The sequence below is a fragment of the Cucumis sativus genome, chromosome 3, assembly GCF_000004075.3.
Source record: "Cucumis sativus cultivar 9930 chromosome 3, Cucumber_9930_V3, whole genome shotgun sequence".
NCBI classification, from domain to species: Eukaryota; Viridiplantae; Streptophyta; class Magnoliopsida; order Cucurbitales; family Cucurbitaceae; genus Cucumis; species Cucumis sativus.
In genome coordinates this window covers 2,538,476-2,554,809 of record NC_026657.2, presented here as the reverse complement: position 1 = coordinate 2,554,809, position 16,334 = coordinate 2,538,476, and the positions used below count along the sequence as shown (strand labels likewise).

The 16,334-nt window shown below is 34.5% G+C and overlaps 3 protein-coding genes across 3 annotated transcripts; 1 reads left to right on the top strand and 2 right to left on the bottom strand.

Moving 5' to 3' along the window:
- Window positions 1–705: 705 nt before the first annotated feature.
- On the bottom strand, window positions 706–4,971 carry LOC101212991 (flavin-containing monooxygenase FMO GS-OX-like 3). Its single transcript, XM_011652113.2, has 7 exons — window positions 4,084–4,971; window positions 3,193–3,263; window positions 2,762–2,914; window positions 2,606–2,688; window positions 2,036–2,171; window positions 1,786–1,959; window positions 706–1,036 (listed from the first exon to the last, which is right to left on the bottom strand). The coding sequence occupies exons 1-7, from the start codon at window positions 4,607–4,609 to the stop codon at window positions 851–853; spliced, it is 1,329 nt and encodes a 442-aa protein (XP_011650415.2). The 5' UTR covers window positions 4,610–4,971; the 3' UTR covers window positions 706–850.
- Window positions 4,972–5,182: 211 nt separating this feature from the next.
- On the bottom strand, window positions 5,183–8,711 carry LOC116401639 (flavin-containing monooxygenase FMO GS-OX-like 3). Its single transcript, XM_031881847.1, has 7 exons — window positions 8,000–8,711; window positions 7,202–7,272; window positions 6,786–6,938; window positions 6,616–6,698; window positions 5,990–6,125; window positions 5,737–5,910; window positions 5,183–5,548 (listed from the first exon to the last, which is right to left on the bottom strand). Exons 1-7 carry the CDS (start codon window positions 8,544–8,546, stop codon window positions 5,330–5,332), a joined length of 1,383 nt encoding a protein of 460 aa, XP_031737707.1. The 5' UTR covers window positions 8,547–8,711; the 3' UTR covers window positions 5,183–5,329.
- A 2,098-nt stretch (window positions 8,712–10,809) lies between these two features.
- On the top strand, window positions 10,810–16,081 carry LOC101219844 (glycine-rich domain-containing protein 1). Its single transcript, XM_004150600.3, has 9 exons — window positions 10,810–10,964; window positions 11,317–11,488; window positions 11,791–11,908; window positions 11,997–12,251; window positions 12,639–13,100; window positions 13,236–13,780; window positions 14,437–14,638; window positions 14,968–15,123; window positions 15,205–16,081. The coding sequence occupies exons 2-9, from the start codon at window positions 11,331–11,333 to the stop codon at window positions 15,868–15,870; spliced, it is 2,562 nt and encodes an 853-aa protein (XP_004150648.1). The 5' UTR covers window positions 10,810–10,964; window positions 11,317–11,330; the 3' UTR covers window positions 15,871–16,081.
- The last annotated feature ends 253 nt before the right edge of the window (window positions 16,082–16,334 follow it).

The window sequence follows — 16,334 nt, the reverse complement described above, 5'->3', positions numbered from 1 at the left end:
TGTTGGACCATCTATGGATTAAAACTTTGTAATATTTTAGAAAAACCTCGGTAGTCAATCTCGCACAAGACAAACAAAAGATATTTAAACCATTTTTAAAAAATGTGATAGTGTATGAGACAAAACCTATTAAAAGCTATTTCACATAATTTTTCCATATTGTTGTTATTATAATTTTTTAAAGTTCCCCATGTGACCACGTGGTAGGGAGATACTTGTGTAAAAGCCTTAAAAGGAAAGGATTTTTGCTCCTACCTTTTCTAAATTAAAAGAAAGAAAGCTTCCCAGTTTGCTTCTCTCTAATGTTAGAAATATGTACGTTTGATGAAAATATCGAGGTCTCCATTGAGAAAGAAAAATCTTTTTTGTGATAAAGTGTGTTGGTACCACTCCACATGATGTGAGTGTTTGTAGTCGTGAAACCATAAACACCTAGGTGAGATCAAGAATATTCCACTATTCTTACTCTTTCAACGACAATCTTCTTACTATTTCAACGACAATCCTGCAATTGTTTATCAAAAAAGACGTGAAGAAATAAATTTGAGGATAAAATGGAGAAAACAACACTTTAGGGTATAAAATAACTTTTCTTTTTTATAAACTTTGAGGTTAATTGCTCAACTAAAAATTTCAACATAGTTTTTGAAGATTTTGTAGAAGCATATTTTGATGACTTTTAACCAAATCACCAAGACGATGGGCAATTCAATATGTTCCAATAAGTTGATATTATTTTCAAATCAGGATCCAACATTTGTAATCAACAACACATTAGATAAATATGTATTGTACACATATAGAACCAATCTTATGAAGCATTCAAAACTATGTGGTTTTGAGTGTCCTTTCATTTGTATTTATACTTGCTGAATTCCTCGTAAGCTTGACGAATCAACTCATTGTCCTGCCAATCATCACGATATGTCTCGAGATTGGCCTTTTTATAAATACCAATAGCAATGTACATTTTCTTCCTCCATTCTTCAAAGGCTGGACAACCACAAGTTGTTGCAAGCCAGTTACAATACACAGGCTGCATTGTAACATCCATACAAACATATAAGCAAAAGTACAAAGTTGATATGTTATAGAGCTTCATGAGTTTGATTTGCATAAAAAATACATAAACATAAAGCAAAATGATAATCAAGTGGGCCAAATTTATGATATGGGATTTGAACCCAAAAAAAAAAAAATCTCTATAGATCAAAACATCACCTTTACCACCAATGTTCACTTGGGTTAGGGTTCTAACACAAAAACCACAAGTAGGTTTATATGCAGATAAGTAGTAATTTGGAACTTTTAGTCAATTTCAAGTTTGAAACTAATTATTTTCCTTTTTTATGGTTAAATTATAAAAAACACCCCTAAACTTTACCATCCATATAAAAAAATACTTATATACTTTCAAAAGTTACAATATTACTCTTAAACTTTCAAAATGTTAAAAAATACTTGAAATATAATTTGAACAAAAATTGGAATATGAAATGATGTAGCAGTAACCTAGAGTGAAAATTTAAATCATCACATTGTTTTAGGTCATCTCATCACCACATAATCATAAGTCTTGAAGTTTGTTTAAAATTCTAAAACATTTATGAAATTTTATTAGTGAAAGTTGATGAGTAATATTACAACTAACGAAAATAGAGTTTTTTTTTTTAGTAAATGGTAAGTTAGTTTTCAATTGCACGTTTCTTCACAAAAGTTTTATGTTAATGCTTGTGGGAACCTCACAAATAATCATTCAGGGTTGTGATCAAGCATAAAACATACCATATCATCACCCAATTCATGGGTCCGATGCTTGGGCTTCCCAAAAGCTTCAAGATCTTCATAGAAAGCTTTAACATCTGCCAACATTTCCTCTTTTGATGGAAGTGCAATCCTGTTTGATAAAACACCAGCAATCCAATTGCTTTGAAGCTCAAAGATGGGCAAAGGAACAGCCTGCAGTACAAATAGCACAGGAATTTATTTCAACCATAAACCAAACTCGAAGTTCGTACTACAATCGAAAACTTGCCTTAAATGGTAACCCAACAAAGGAAAGCCCTGGGGCCAATGCTGGGGGGAAGACATGCTGGTATAGAGGTCCTACACGGTTGTCGTCCACTGTAACAATGCCGTTGGTTTCAAGAAAAGGGAAATGATATTTGTACCTTCAACAAGAACATGCATATGAATGATATCAACTACCTGCAATTCTTTTGATAATTACCAATACTTCAACACTGCATCTCACTTGTGAATTTGGAAATTTTTAGAAGGCCCAAAAATTAACTAATACAAACCTCATGTTCTTATTCCATGTTAAACTGTCAATCGACTTAAAAGCCTGAACTTCAGTACAATGTTATTCTTTCACCCTTTTTAGAGAAGGTTAATTATTTAAACTTCCATTTATTCGATATTTGCACCAACTTAGTTTCATATTTTGTAGAGAAGAGATCCTACAGAAATGTATTTAGCAGTTTTCTAATAATTAGAAGTTTAAACTTTGTTCAACAAGATTGCAATGGACATGTTGTGTAATGTCCGTCATTTCTCTGCTTCCACCTACATTGAAAACTCAAAACAATCTATAATAGCATACCCAGTGCAATGTAGAATAACATCAGCTGAAATAACGCATCCGTCTTGAAAGACCATTGTCCCGTCTTCACGGAGACTTTTGATCTGCAGTTTGTAAAGTAACTATTAGGACCTTAAAGACCTGATTCAGAAATAGAAATCCCCTCCTCACTAATACCAGTGGATGAAATGACGCATTACTAATAATTGATTGTGTGTCCAAAAGCTCTGTTTTAGCTGATCTGCAAGCAATATGAATTTCTTTGGCAACCCCATTGAGCTCCTGAGAAATGTCCATACCACTAAAGGAATAGCCTATCAAGACAACAACCTGTCCCAAAAGAGAGGAAAAAGAAGAAGGAATTAAACATGTTCTGTTTATATTTGCATCAACGGATTCATATATACCAGACATCAAAGACACAGGTTTGTAGATCAACAGTCTTTTTCCAATCATCACACAAATGGAAAAAGTTACTGAAATACAAAAATTAAAATGAATACAACAGAGTTTAGAATCACAAGATATGGCCCTCCTCAACACGTACAATATCAGTGAAGTCGTGTAAATTGACATAGAATATGCAGAGCAATCTGAATGTAATGTACCTTACCTCGAAATGGTTCTGAATCACGATAATTGTGACTATGCACTTGCTCCCCAGGCCATCCATCAATCCCTGAAAAGATCATCTTCTTATTAAAAGACAATGTACTAGTCAGTCCCTTATCCCAAAAGAGAGAGAGAGAGAAAACTCCTGTCGGAAACTTTCCTATAGACTGGCAGACACAAGACAGCATAAAAAGAGTACATGAATAAAAAAAAAAACACTAAAACCAAAACACAAAAGCTTGTATATTATGAAAAAAATGACAGAAAACGAGCAAGAACACAATCAACCTGTTGGAAAATATGAATAAAAATTTATTTGTTTTTAAATTTGGAAGTCATAACTTTTCGTGAGAAGGTATGTTGTTTGAGGATATGCCTCTTCTCAAAAGACAAAACTCTATCCAAGTCTATAAATATGTGGTTTCTTTATAAGGTCTACAAGGAAAAAAACACACAAAAAATTGTTCCTCCAATTGTTTCTCATTTCTATATAATTAATAGATATTAAAGTGTTCGTTGAGTCATGTTGTTGAAGTATTCTATTCACAAGTTAGTAATCCTGTCTTAGACTGGAAGACAAGTTCATGACACCTTGAACAGCACCATAGAAGGACAAAATTCTCTTAAGGAAACAATGTAAATTCATTCATTAAAGTTTGTGTTTCCTTATTCTTCTCATAATTTACTCTTGCACAATCAACCTATACAAAACCTGCAAGAATTGAAACTAATGGATAAGAGTAGTTAATCTTATCTAAATTGTACAGAACTCTAATTGCTAGTGGGAAAAGAGAATAAAATGCCAATTCTATCTCCTCCTCAACCTTCATATTCATTTAAACAGTAAACAATTGGATTTAATTGAAGAGTTTTTCTTGTTCTCATACCAGGAATCTCTGCTACATGAGGCTCCGAATAGTTCCCAACACAAACAACCACAGCATCAAAAATGTCATAATCAACATCCCCATTTTCACATCTGAATTCAACCCTCCATTTCCCAACCTCCTCCAAACCAGCAAACACCACCTCAGTTCTAAATCTCACCAATTTACAAATCCCAAATTCATTAGCGAAATCTTCCAAATACTTCAAAACCTCTGGATGACTTGGAAATCGCCTCGGATCTCGATCCTCCCCTTCTCGAGGAACAAAAGGGTAATCACGGACTCCCATGAGTTCTCTGGGAAGATTGGTGCGTAGAGATTTGTAGAGGCTGCTGTGCATTCGGGTCCGATTCGGGTCGATTCCAAGTGGGTCGGATTCAATTTCGGGCGAGTATACCCAGGTCCCTCCGATTTGAGTATTCCGTTCGAATACGACCACATGGTGACCCTCGCGGGAAAGTTCCCGTGCCGAGACAAGACCTCCGGCACCGGCGCCGATCACTGCCACGCGCCGGGACTGTTGCATAGTCGTCGGTTGAGGCGAGGGGAGGAAATTCAGGGCAAAAGTAGAACAAGATTTAATTTTGAATCGTCGTCTTGCTGCCCAGTTCACATGCACGTTGTAGTATTATACTATTAATTAGTATCTTCAAAAGTTGGCTAATTCACAATAAAGAACAAAGTATTTCGTGCCCAAATTCTTTTGTAAACTTTAGTTTCAACCATTCAAGAAGAGATCAGAAAACATGGCATGGAAAGAAGTTCAAAAGTGTAGAAATAGGCATGGATGACAGAAAAAAGTGTAGATTTTGTAAAGAAAACAATCACGGCATGAAAAAGAGGTGATGTCAAATTTTGTGAAAGAGGAAATATTTAAAGACAATTTGAAGTATTCATACATTTTTACCTTTATATTTTAACTCATAAATTATAATTCAATCAAGTACAATTTGCACTTAAATGACTATTGCATTCTAATATCATGTTTGAGAACATGAACTGTGAAGTGAAATTCAAATAGTGACTATTATAGATTCTAATTTCGATTTAAAAGTTATTCATTTTTCTAACTAAGCTCTGGGTTGAAATCAGTCTTTTGTGAGAGTTTGCATGGATCCAAGGACCTCTAACTTTTCATTTATCAAATATTCTGAGCACTTGTAAAGAAAATGGGCGATCCCATACTACTATTATTTTCATTAATCAACAACACATAAATTATGTAACATGTATACAACCAATCTTATCAAACACTCAATTTCGAGTGGTTCCCACTTCCTTCATTTGTTGCATACTTGCTAAATTCTTCATAAGCTTGACGAATCAACTCATTGTCGTGCCAATCGTCACGGTATGACCTGAGATTGGCCACTTTATTCATATGAGTAGCAATGTACATTTCCTTTCTCCATTCTTCATAGGCAGGACAACCACATACTGCTGCAAGCCAGTCCAAGTAGGCAGGCTGCATTATGATATCCATGCAAAATGTAAGCAAAAGAACAAATTTGATATATTATATAGGTAATTAGTTTGGTATGCATTCGTCTAAAAACATAGTTAGCATAAAACATGACGATTGGGCTTTATGTTAATGCTTGTGGGAACCTCACAAAATAATCATTCAGGGTTGTGATCAAGCATAAAACATACCATATCATCACCCAATTCATGGGTCCGATGCTTGGGCTTCCCAAAAGCTTCAAGATTTTCATAGAAAGCTTTAACATCTGCCAACATTTCCTCTTTTGATGGAAGTGCAATCCTGTTTGATAAAACACCAGCAATCCAATTGCTTTGAAGCTCAAACAAGGGAAAAGGAACAACCTGCAGTACAAATTATAGCATAAGAATTTATTCAAACCATAAACAAAATCTGAAGTTCGTACCGCAATTGGATACTTGCCTTAAATGGTAACCCAACAAAGGAAAGCCCTGGGGCCAATGCTGGGGGGAAGACATGCTTGTATAGGGGTCCTACACGGTTGTTGTCCACCGTAACAATGCCATTGGTTTCAAGAAAAGGGAAATGATATTTGTACCTTAAACAAGAACATGCATATAAATGTTGTCAACCAACTGCAAGAATTGCAATAACAATCAATACTTCAACACTCCATCTCACTTGTGAACTTAAAAATTTATACAAGACCCAGCGAGTAAGAATCAACACTAACTGGAGAGGAAATGACATTATTGGAACCCAAATACAAGATCCCATGTTCTTATAGGTCACTAATTAACACAAAAAGCTTATACTTCACTTCAAAATTAGATTTTCTCCCACTTCAAAAGAAGTTGGTTAATTATTTGCCCCAACTTAGTTTTGAAACTTGTAGATAAGGGATCATACAGGGATATATTTAGCAGTTTTCTAATCACTGGAAGTTTAAGCCCTGTTGTTCACTATCCTCATAACATGATTGCCATCTACACGTTGTCTAATCTAATGTCCATCATTGCTTTGATAAATGTTGTCTTTCTCATTTGCCTCTACCGACATCGAAAGCTCAAAAGAGTTTAATACCATACCCAGTGCAATGCAGAATAATATCAGCCAAAACAACGCACCCGTCTTGAAAAACCACTGCCCCATCTTTATGGACACTTTCAATCTGAAGTTTTTAAGAAAATATTCGGACATTAAAGATCTCATTAAGAAAATGCTTTTTAAAAAATCCCTGCAATATGCTCACTTATACCATTGGATGAAATGACACATTACTGTTAATTGATTCTGTGTTCAAAAGCTCTGTTTTAGTTGATCTCCAAGCAATATGAATTTCTTTGGCAACCCCAATGAGCTCCTGAGAAATGTCTGTACCACTCGAAGAATAACCTATCAAGACAACAACCTATCCCAAAAGAAAAAAAGGAATTAAAGACATTCTATTTATATATTGGTGGCCTCAACAGATTCATATCTATAAGACCTCAAAGACATAAGTTTTCAGAACATCCATGGTTGTTTCATCACATGAATGGAAAGACTTACTGAAGAAAAAAAACTAAAAATTCATACAACTGGGTTTAGATTCAGAAAATATGGCCTTCCCCTAGACCTACATTATAAGTAATCTCAGTGAATCGACATAGAAATACAGCAATCTGAATGTACCTTACCCCGAAATGGTTCGGGATCACGATAATTGTGACTATGTAATTGCTCCCCAGGCCATCCATCAATCCCTGAAAAGAGTGTTTTCGTCATTATAAGATAATGCACAAGTCAATCCCTCATCCCTGGAGAGAAAAAGAATAAATAAATAGCCTGTCACAAGCTTGCCATTCTGTGTTCTTATAGGCAGACACAAGAAACAACGTAAGGAGATTAGAATAACCAAAAATAAAGACTAAAACCAAAAGAAGAAACCTTATATTATGAGCAAAAATGATGACATAAACAACACTTAACAAAAGAGTAGGTTTTTTCTCGAAAGACACAACATTATACAAGTCTATACCTATTGGTTTTCTTACAAGTTTTACAAAACAATAACAAGAAAAGAATACAAAGAGTTTTTCCTTCAATTCTCTCTTTTCTATACAATTACTTAGACATTCGTTGGATCTCGTGATTGAAGTGTTGCATTCACGAGACAATTGTTCATAGCCCCTTGAGCAGCATAAAGGGAATGAAATAGTTGTCATTGTTTCCTTATTCTTAACTTGCACAATCAACGTAGACAAAGGCTACAAGGATTGAAATTAATGGACAAGCTACATCCAAGAGTAGTTAATCTTATCTAAAATGTCCAGAACTCCCATTACTAGAGGCTAAAATATATGATACCAATTCTATCTCCTCCCTCAACCTTGATTTTTCATTTAAAGAGAGGTCATAACTACCTAACCATAAACACAAACTAATAGTAAACAATTGGACTGAACTGAAGAAATTTTCATGTTCTTTTACCAGGAATCTCTGCCACTCGAGGCTGTGAATAATTGCCAACACAAACAACCAGAGCATCAAAAAGGTCTTCTTCAACATCCCCATTTTCACATCTAAATTCAATCCTCCATTTCCCAACCTCCTCCAGACCAGCAAATACCACCTCAGTTCCAAATCTCACCAATTTACAAATCCCAAATTCATTAGCGAAATCTTCTAAATACTTCAGAACCTCCCGGTGACTTGGAAATCGCCTCGGATCTCTATCCTCCCCTTCTCGAGGAACAAAAGGGTAATCGCGGACCCCCATGAGTTCTCTGGGGAGATTGGTGCGTAGAGATTTGTAGAGACTGCTGTGAATTCGGGTCCGATTTGGGTCGAGTCCAAGTGGGTCGGATTCAATCTCTGAGGAATATACCCAGGTCCCTCCGATTCGAGTATTACGTTCGAAAACGACGACATGGTGGCCCTCGCGGCCGAGCTCACGGGCAGTGACGAGGCCACCGGCACCGGCGCCGATTACTGCCACGCGGCGGGAAGTTGGGAGGAAATTGAGAGGAGATAACATCCGTTTGATTTTCCGATTAGAAAAGGGAATTGGATTATTGATGATTCTTGTTCGATGTGGTTGTCAACTAATTTGGTTTCGATTTTTGCAAATTATGATAAGATTCGTTTATTCATGTTTTCTTTATCCATAGAAGGAAAGTATGAAATGTAACCCATCGCATCTTCCTATTTGTTTAAAATAAATAGTGAAAAACAAAAATGATTTCATCCGTTCACGATTTTCACCCGAATCACCTCACCTTTTATTTCTATTACCATATTAGACAAAAAGAGGTTATAACTAAGTTCACGATTTTTAGAAGTTCAAGTCCATGATTTCCACTTTTGAACGTTTTTTTATTCCTAAGTTGCAAAGAATCGTGAGTTTGAAAAGGAAAAAACAAACTAACTGAACTCAAGATGTAAGATAAAAAATTCACAAAACTTTTCACCCCTATTTTTGTCAATATCTTTCTCTTCCACTTATTATGTCATTTATTTATATCCTCACCTTATTTTCATAATAATTTTTTTTACAAAAAACTATATTATTTTTAGATTTACCTCCCATGTTTGCTACAAAATCTAAAAACAAAAATGAAAACAGAGTTGTATTTTATGATTTTAGATATGTGTTTGACGTTATATTTAAAAAATGAATTCTAGTTTTTAAAAAGTTTAAATGTGTTTCATATTATACATATTTATAAATTATAAAACTAGTGTTATTTATCCACCAAAATTTAGTACTAATAAATTATTATTAATTTATTTATGAATTTAATTTATGTTTAAAAAATTAGTTAAATTATAATTTAGTCACCCTTGTTTCGAAAAATGTTAGAGTATAGTTTATAGTTGATAAAAGTTCACATATAATCCTTAGAATTTCACAATCTTCCTAAATAGTCCTACGAGCAAGACTATTGTTTATGATGTTATCAAACCACAAGGATTAAATTTTAAGTTATAAACTATAGAGACTAAATTCTATCCTTTTAAAAGATTTTAGAAACCAAATTTGTATTTAACAGAAAAGTTTATATAATTATTATTTTGTATTATTATATAATTTATAATACATCACCTAATACATATTATATCAAAAAAAAAAAATAATCATATTGTATTTCTAAATGTTTTTATATGTATTTAATATAATTCTCCTTTTGAAAATGTAAAATTCAAATTTTGGATATAAAAAAAATGTTTTCATAATTTGCACGGTTTAGATCCTAAAATCCAAAAACAGTTTTGCTGAACTTAAGTGAATTTGAAACATAGAACATAATTTAGATTCTCTACCAAACAATCTTTAATCTTTTTCTTAGGTTCTAGGTTGAATTGGGTTGTTTTTGTTTAATTTATTAATTGTGCTTTTGTTTTAAAATAAGGATGAGATTTGAACGACAAATATATTTTTACGGCTAGGAGTGCCTATAAATTGTTCATTGACAAAATGTTGCCTATAAGTTTTAGCGAGGACCCGTGGTAGAAAAAACTTTGGGCTATTAAAGTTCTAAATAAAGTGAGGTTTTTTTATATAGAGAGTGTTCGACAATATACTACCTTCTAATTACAATCTTTTCTAGAAACACATCCCTGATGGTGTAGGTGTAGGTGTTGTGGGAAAGACGAAGAATAGAATCAACATATCTTTCTCAGATGTAAGTAGGCAAAGAAATTATGGTAGCTGATTCTTTGTTGCTTGGTGGAGAAAGTATCAAAGGCTAATAGGGCTCGATTTTGTGGGATGTTAGAGGAGATGGTTTGATTGGAACCTCTTGAAACATGGTGTGTAGGTTAGGGATGTCGAGTGCAGAGTTGGTGTTAGAGATTATATGAAAAAAAAATCAAGATGAAACTTGGGATAAGACATCGTGCTATGATGGATGTACTTATCACGAATTGGTGTTGAAGTTTGAACCATTTTAATTTATTAATCACACAAGAAAATGACAAAAAAAAAAAAACTTAAGAGACCAAATAAACACAAACGTGAAACTAAATTATTAAAAGCCGACCCATAGAAAAAATGAATGAAATTGGATAGTAGACAAATTATTGGTGTTATTTGCAGTTGATTTGATTCTTAATAATGTTGAGTTTAGAAGAAAGATCAACCAAGTAATTGGGTTTGAGATAAAAACCATAATTTTCAATCATTTCCATAACCTTTCCTTAGAAATTTCTCTTAGATTTTTTTGATAACTATAATTGATATCGACATTTGCAACTTCCTCCTAACTGCCAACTTGCTCAAGCTTCCACCACCTCCCTTTTTCTTCCTGTTCTTTAATATATATATAAAGATGACATTTTTCTTCCTTCTCCGTCATTTCTCTCTGTATATTTATTTATATTTTCCACCCCTTTTTCTCTTTTCGTCGTTTTACAGTTCTTATCTCCAAATCTCGCATGCTCAAGGAACTTTAAGGTAATAAATTCTCTTAATTTTCGATCTTGTGTTACTTCACGATTACCATAGTTAGAATCGAAAGAAAATTAGAAAAATTAAAAAGTAAAGTGATATCGATGATGATGCTGATGATTTTGATGCTGGATTTCTAATAACTTCTGAGAAATTGGAATTACTCTTTGAGAATTGATTATTATTCTCTGTCTTTAACCGACGTTTTCATTGACGGATGAAATTTTTACTAATTCTCAAAAGAGTATTGTAACAACCCCCAGTTATCACTATGATTGATGAGTTAGTTATATGCAAGTAATTGAACAATGGATGGTAGTTAGAATGTTTTTTTCTGAAATGGGTTTTCAATTCATAGACTTGTTCTGCAAAATGGAGAAGAATCAAGAGCTTGAATGGGTAGAAGCACAACAGATTGAAATAGGTGTTGATCTGGTAGCTGCAGCTAAACGTCAGCTTCAGTTTCTCTCTGCGGTCGATCGGAGTCGATTCCTTTATGAAAGCCCTAGCCTTGAAAGGGCTATTTATAGGTAATAAATATAGAGGTTAATTTTTGTTTCACTTGTTTTCAATGTGTAAATGTAGAGAAGTTGATAAATCACCCATTGACTCAAAAGATTAAGCGAATGGGTGAAGAAAAATTCAATTATACATCTTAGAAAGACAGTATATTCATTTGTTCAAATATTTTTCTATTACCACTCAAGTGTACTTGTTTATGTCTACAGTGGTTTTGGCCGAAAGTTATATCTCATGGATTACTACTCAATTGTAAATTGATATTTGCGCATTAGATGACAGATTTCTGAAGTGTGGAAAATTCAATTTGTAGGTACAATGCTTACTGGCTTCCATTACTTGCCAAACATTCCGAATCCCCACTACTTGATGGACCTTTAGTTGTCCCCTTTGACTGTGAATGGATTTGGCATTGTCACAGATTGAATCCTGTACATTCTAGACTTTGATGTATTGAGTTCATTGCTAATATGATTTATGTGGTTAAATGGCTAACAAATATTTTCTTAATTTGTGTAGGTACGTTACAAATCTGATTGTGAGGAACTTTATGGAAAGATACTTGATAATTCCAATGTTAAATCAACAATTGGAAGTTCTTGTTCAAGAGAAACTGAAGAAGTTTGGAATGAATTATATCCTGAAGAGCCCTTCAACTTCAACTCAACCAGCGAGTCTCAAGAGGATGTTTCAAAAGTGCTATCAGGGCTTGAAAAATACACCAAATATGATTTAGTTTCAGCTGTTAAAAGACAAGGTCCCTTCTTTTATCAGGTACTGATACTAATAACTTGGATAAGTTTTATTGCAAGGGTGCCTAGTGAACTTTGTCTTAGTTTCCAAAAAAATAAGGTTATTTTAAAAATGGATCTTCTCAAAGTTTTTAATGCATCATGTGGACTTTACACAAATCATTGAAAGCTATGATCTTACCAGTTCAAACTTTTTCTATATGATCTTTCTTTTAAATTTCCTCCAGAGCTAAACATCTTTGGTTCTTTGTCCATTTTCTGCATCGTTCTCAATGGAGACATTTGCATTTCTTCCAGTACAAAAATGAAATCTTTTATAAATATATTATTTAGAAAATACAAGCGCGTTCAATGTTGAAACATTCAATCCTTCGTCATATATGTTTTGTCCTGAAATTGATGTGAACAGGTGTCCCGACCTCACATGGGCAATGAAATTTTCCTTCAAGAAGCTGTGGCTAGATACAAAGGATTTCTGTATTTAATCAAAAGCAACAGGGAGAAGTCCCTAAAGCGCTTTTGTGTCCCAACATATGATATTGATCTAATTTGGCATTCTCATCAATTGCACCCTCTTTCCTATTGTAAAGACTTGAAGAAAATACTTGGTGTGGTCTTGGAGCATGATGATACGGATTCAGATCGAACCAAAGGGAAGAAATTGGATAATGGGTTCTCTGGAACTACTAAACAGTGGGAAGATACATTTGGTACTAGGTACTGGAGGGCAGGGGTAATGTATAGAGGCAATTGCCCATCTCCTCTTGTCCTCAATCCGTATTCAGCTTCAACTAACACGATTAGAGATGATGTGGTTTCATCCCAAGACTGTCAAAATATAGTTCATCTTCCTGAATTAAAGACGGTTGAGGTAGCTCCCTTTTCTCAATTTATTCTCATACTCCATTCCCAATTTTTCCCATGAACATTTTTATGCAAATGTATGCACTTGGAAATGAACTTATCCTACTACCAATTGTTATTGATTGCATGTTTCAATTTTCAGGTCCTGTTGGAGTTTGTGGAAGTTAAAAACATACCAGAAGGGTTGAAAGGAAATCTTTTTGTACAATTTATGAAAAGTCAGCCAGATGCTATATTCAATTCCAAATGGAAACTAAGTATATTATCTGAGACGGGGGTGAAGCAGGTAGCTTCCTTTCAGTGTGAACCTAAAGGAGATCTGAAGTTGGAGCTCATATGCTGTAGGTCTTCCAATATTCCTATAACACGGACCCCCTTAACATTGGGTTCCGTTTCGCTTCCCCTAGGCCTAGACGATATTCTTGTTCCATCCTCTAAGCTGTCAATGGAGAGATGGTTGGAGCTGAAGCCAGTTTCAGACCATGTAAGCTCAAAACCAATTTCCCTCCGAGTGGCTATCTCATTTACCGTTCCCCACCCTGCTCAACGGGAACTTCATATGTTTAGTTCTCGAGAACTATCCAGATGGACTTCTTTTCTCCCTTCCTGCACAAGGATGCAACGCTCAAAGGGTTGGACGCAGGTCACTGATGAAGCAGGAAATGATGTCATCAACCTCCAATTGAGGTAAGGTTTATGGTTACACCACCTAAGAAGTACACATATGGATACAAGACATAGATATGATGCAACATGGACCCGTAACTTTTCATTTTATTGAAAATCTAGGACACAAACACAAAAATGACACATTTAACAAAATACATGTTTTAAAAGTATATGTTACTTTTATACAAGAAAAAACTTCAGAGTTGATAAGTTTATGCATTTCTATGTTGAAAAAAAAAAGAGTTTCTAAGTGTCCAAGTGCACATATGTCAAACTCAAGTGTTTGAGCTTCTTAGATCAACGTGTTGTTTACATTATTAAAGTAATGTTGCTATTGCAAGTGATATTAAAACTGTGGTCGTTGTAGCTTAAGTATCTTTGTAGACGATTATCAAAATTTTCTATATATGTTCAGTCCTTGAACTGGTTGGACATCCCATTTGAGAAGTTCATAGTCAATCTCTTTAGTAAAATCACATTCCTATAGAGCTCTAAAGGATAAAGATACTTATAATGCAGTTTGGAGTCTTGGATAGTACTTTCTTACAATCCCAATGTTAGTGTCTCATTTTATTTGATAGCTTTATGACTTATTTACAAATATTATCATAAAAGTGCACTGCATTTTTTCGGTTATTAATTTTCTTTTTGATAAGTTGGTTCTTTTCCTTAAGGGATTCTTTGAAGGCAAAGGTGGGGAAGAATAACATTCCAACAAGTAAGGAGGTGATTGGCATAAAAATGTCCGGTGAATCATGCCATCTTGCTGAGTTTGTAAAGACAGGGTGGTCTCTGATTGATGGTCAATGGCTCTTAGATTTACAACAAAAATCCAGTGAAGATGATCATCTTTTCAAGCTTGTGGGCAAGAGACTGGTATGTATTGTCCGTGTTGCAGAGATTTGATCCTTATTATCCCATGATATGCTGGAGAATCGAGATCGTAACAGAAAATCCCTCCGGTTGTCTGTTATCATATCAACAAACTAGAAATTATGCTGATATTATCTCTTATTGGCCAGAAAAAATTGACATAGTTACACGTTGAAAATTTCATATCATATACAAGTCAATATAGTTATTTCAATATGCAACGTGTTCATCTACTAAATAGTAAATACTCCCTTCTAAATGGCCTTTGTGGATTAAGTTTACAGCAAGACTTTAAAATTTTCCTACTTACTGTAAAAAAATTGCTTGTATAGGTGAGATTTTACCAGGGCAGGAAGTTGGATTATGAGCCCAAAAATTGTGAGAAACATAATCGTGAACAGGATTTCATGTCTGCCATCGAGTTCTCTGCAGAATATCCGTATGGAAGAGCAGTGGCATTGTTTGACTTGAAATTTGGAGTTATCAAGGTACTACTACCGTGCAATTTTGCCTATTTTGCAAATTGAATGTTTGAGAATGATACTGACTCTCTTTATTGTAATAAAAAGATAAAGGAAGAATGGATGTTGGTGCCGGGAATCTTAACAGCTTTTCTTCTCCTTCACACATGGAAGAAAAAAGGGTATAATAGCCTAACTGTAAATGAAGAGAAGTTGGAGGCTGACACTGATCATGAAAGAGTACAAAAGTCTGGAAAGGAAGAGATGACTATGAATCTAACCAATTTATCCTCTTCAAGTACAGATCTAAAAGCCAATGTTTCTGAAGGAATTGCAGTTGTACCAATAAAAGAAGAAGATTCTAAAGAGAACATAACAATGTCATTGAACCAGGATAAACTCAGTAGCCATTGTGACCAAAACACGGTGAAGAGCGGTGGACGTGGAAACATGGTAAAGAGCGGTGGTTGTGGTGGATGTGGCGCTGGTGGTTGCGGTTCAGAGTGTGGAAACATGGTGAAGAGCGGTGGTTGTGGTGGTGGATGTGGTGGTGGGTGTGGAAATATCGTAAATAGTGGTGGTTGTGGAGGATGTGGTGGTGAAATCCTGGCAAAGAGCGGTGGGTGTGGGGGGAGTGGTGGGTGTGGCGGGTGTGGTGGTGGTTGTGGCAGTTTTGGGTATAAAACTGCACAACCAAATGAAGGTAAGCAGACTGATGGCAGTATTGCTGGAAAAGAATTACCAGCAGCTTGTGGTATGGAATGTAACAAATGAATAAACAAAGTTTGTATTAAAAGAAATAATGTATAGGCAAAGTCTAAAACCTATCCAATAAACATATGAAAGTCAAGTCATGGTATTGTGTTTACCTTACCCATTCTGTGTATGAGGGCTGTGTCAAAGTCATGGTTTTTGTTTGTATACAAGTTTCATGATTTGTGTATATTGATAAATAAATATGTTTGTAGGTTTGTGTACAACTCCAGATTTCTTTGTTTTATCATTTTACTTTCTTTTCTTGGGGCTGATAATTTGCATTAAGCCCCCAATCAAAACACAAAATCTAACATTCCATCTTATTGTATCTGAAAATAAGGTTAAGACTTGCTACTTTTATATCATTTCTATTTCAATAGATCAATCATACTTTTATATCATTTCTATTTCAATAGATCAATCATTAAATATCAATCTTAACATCAATATCAATAATTCAATTTGATTAATATATCTATAAA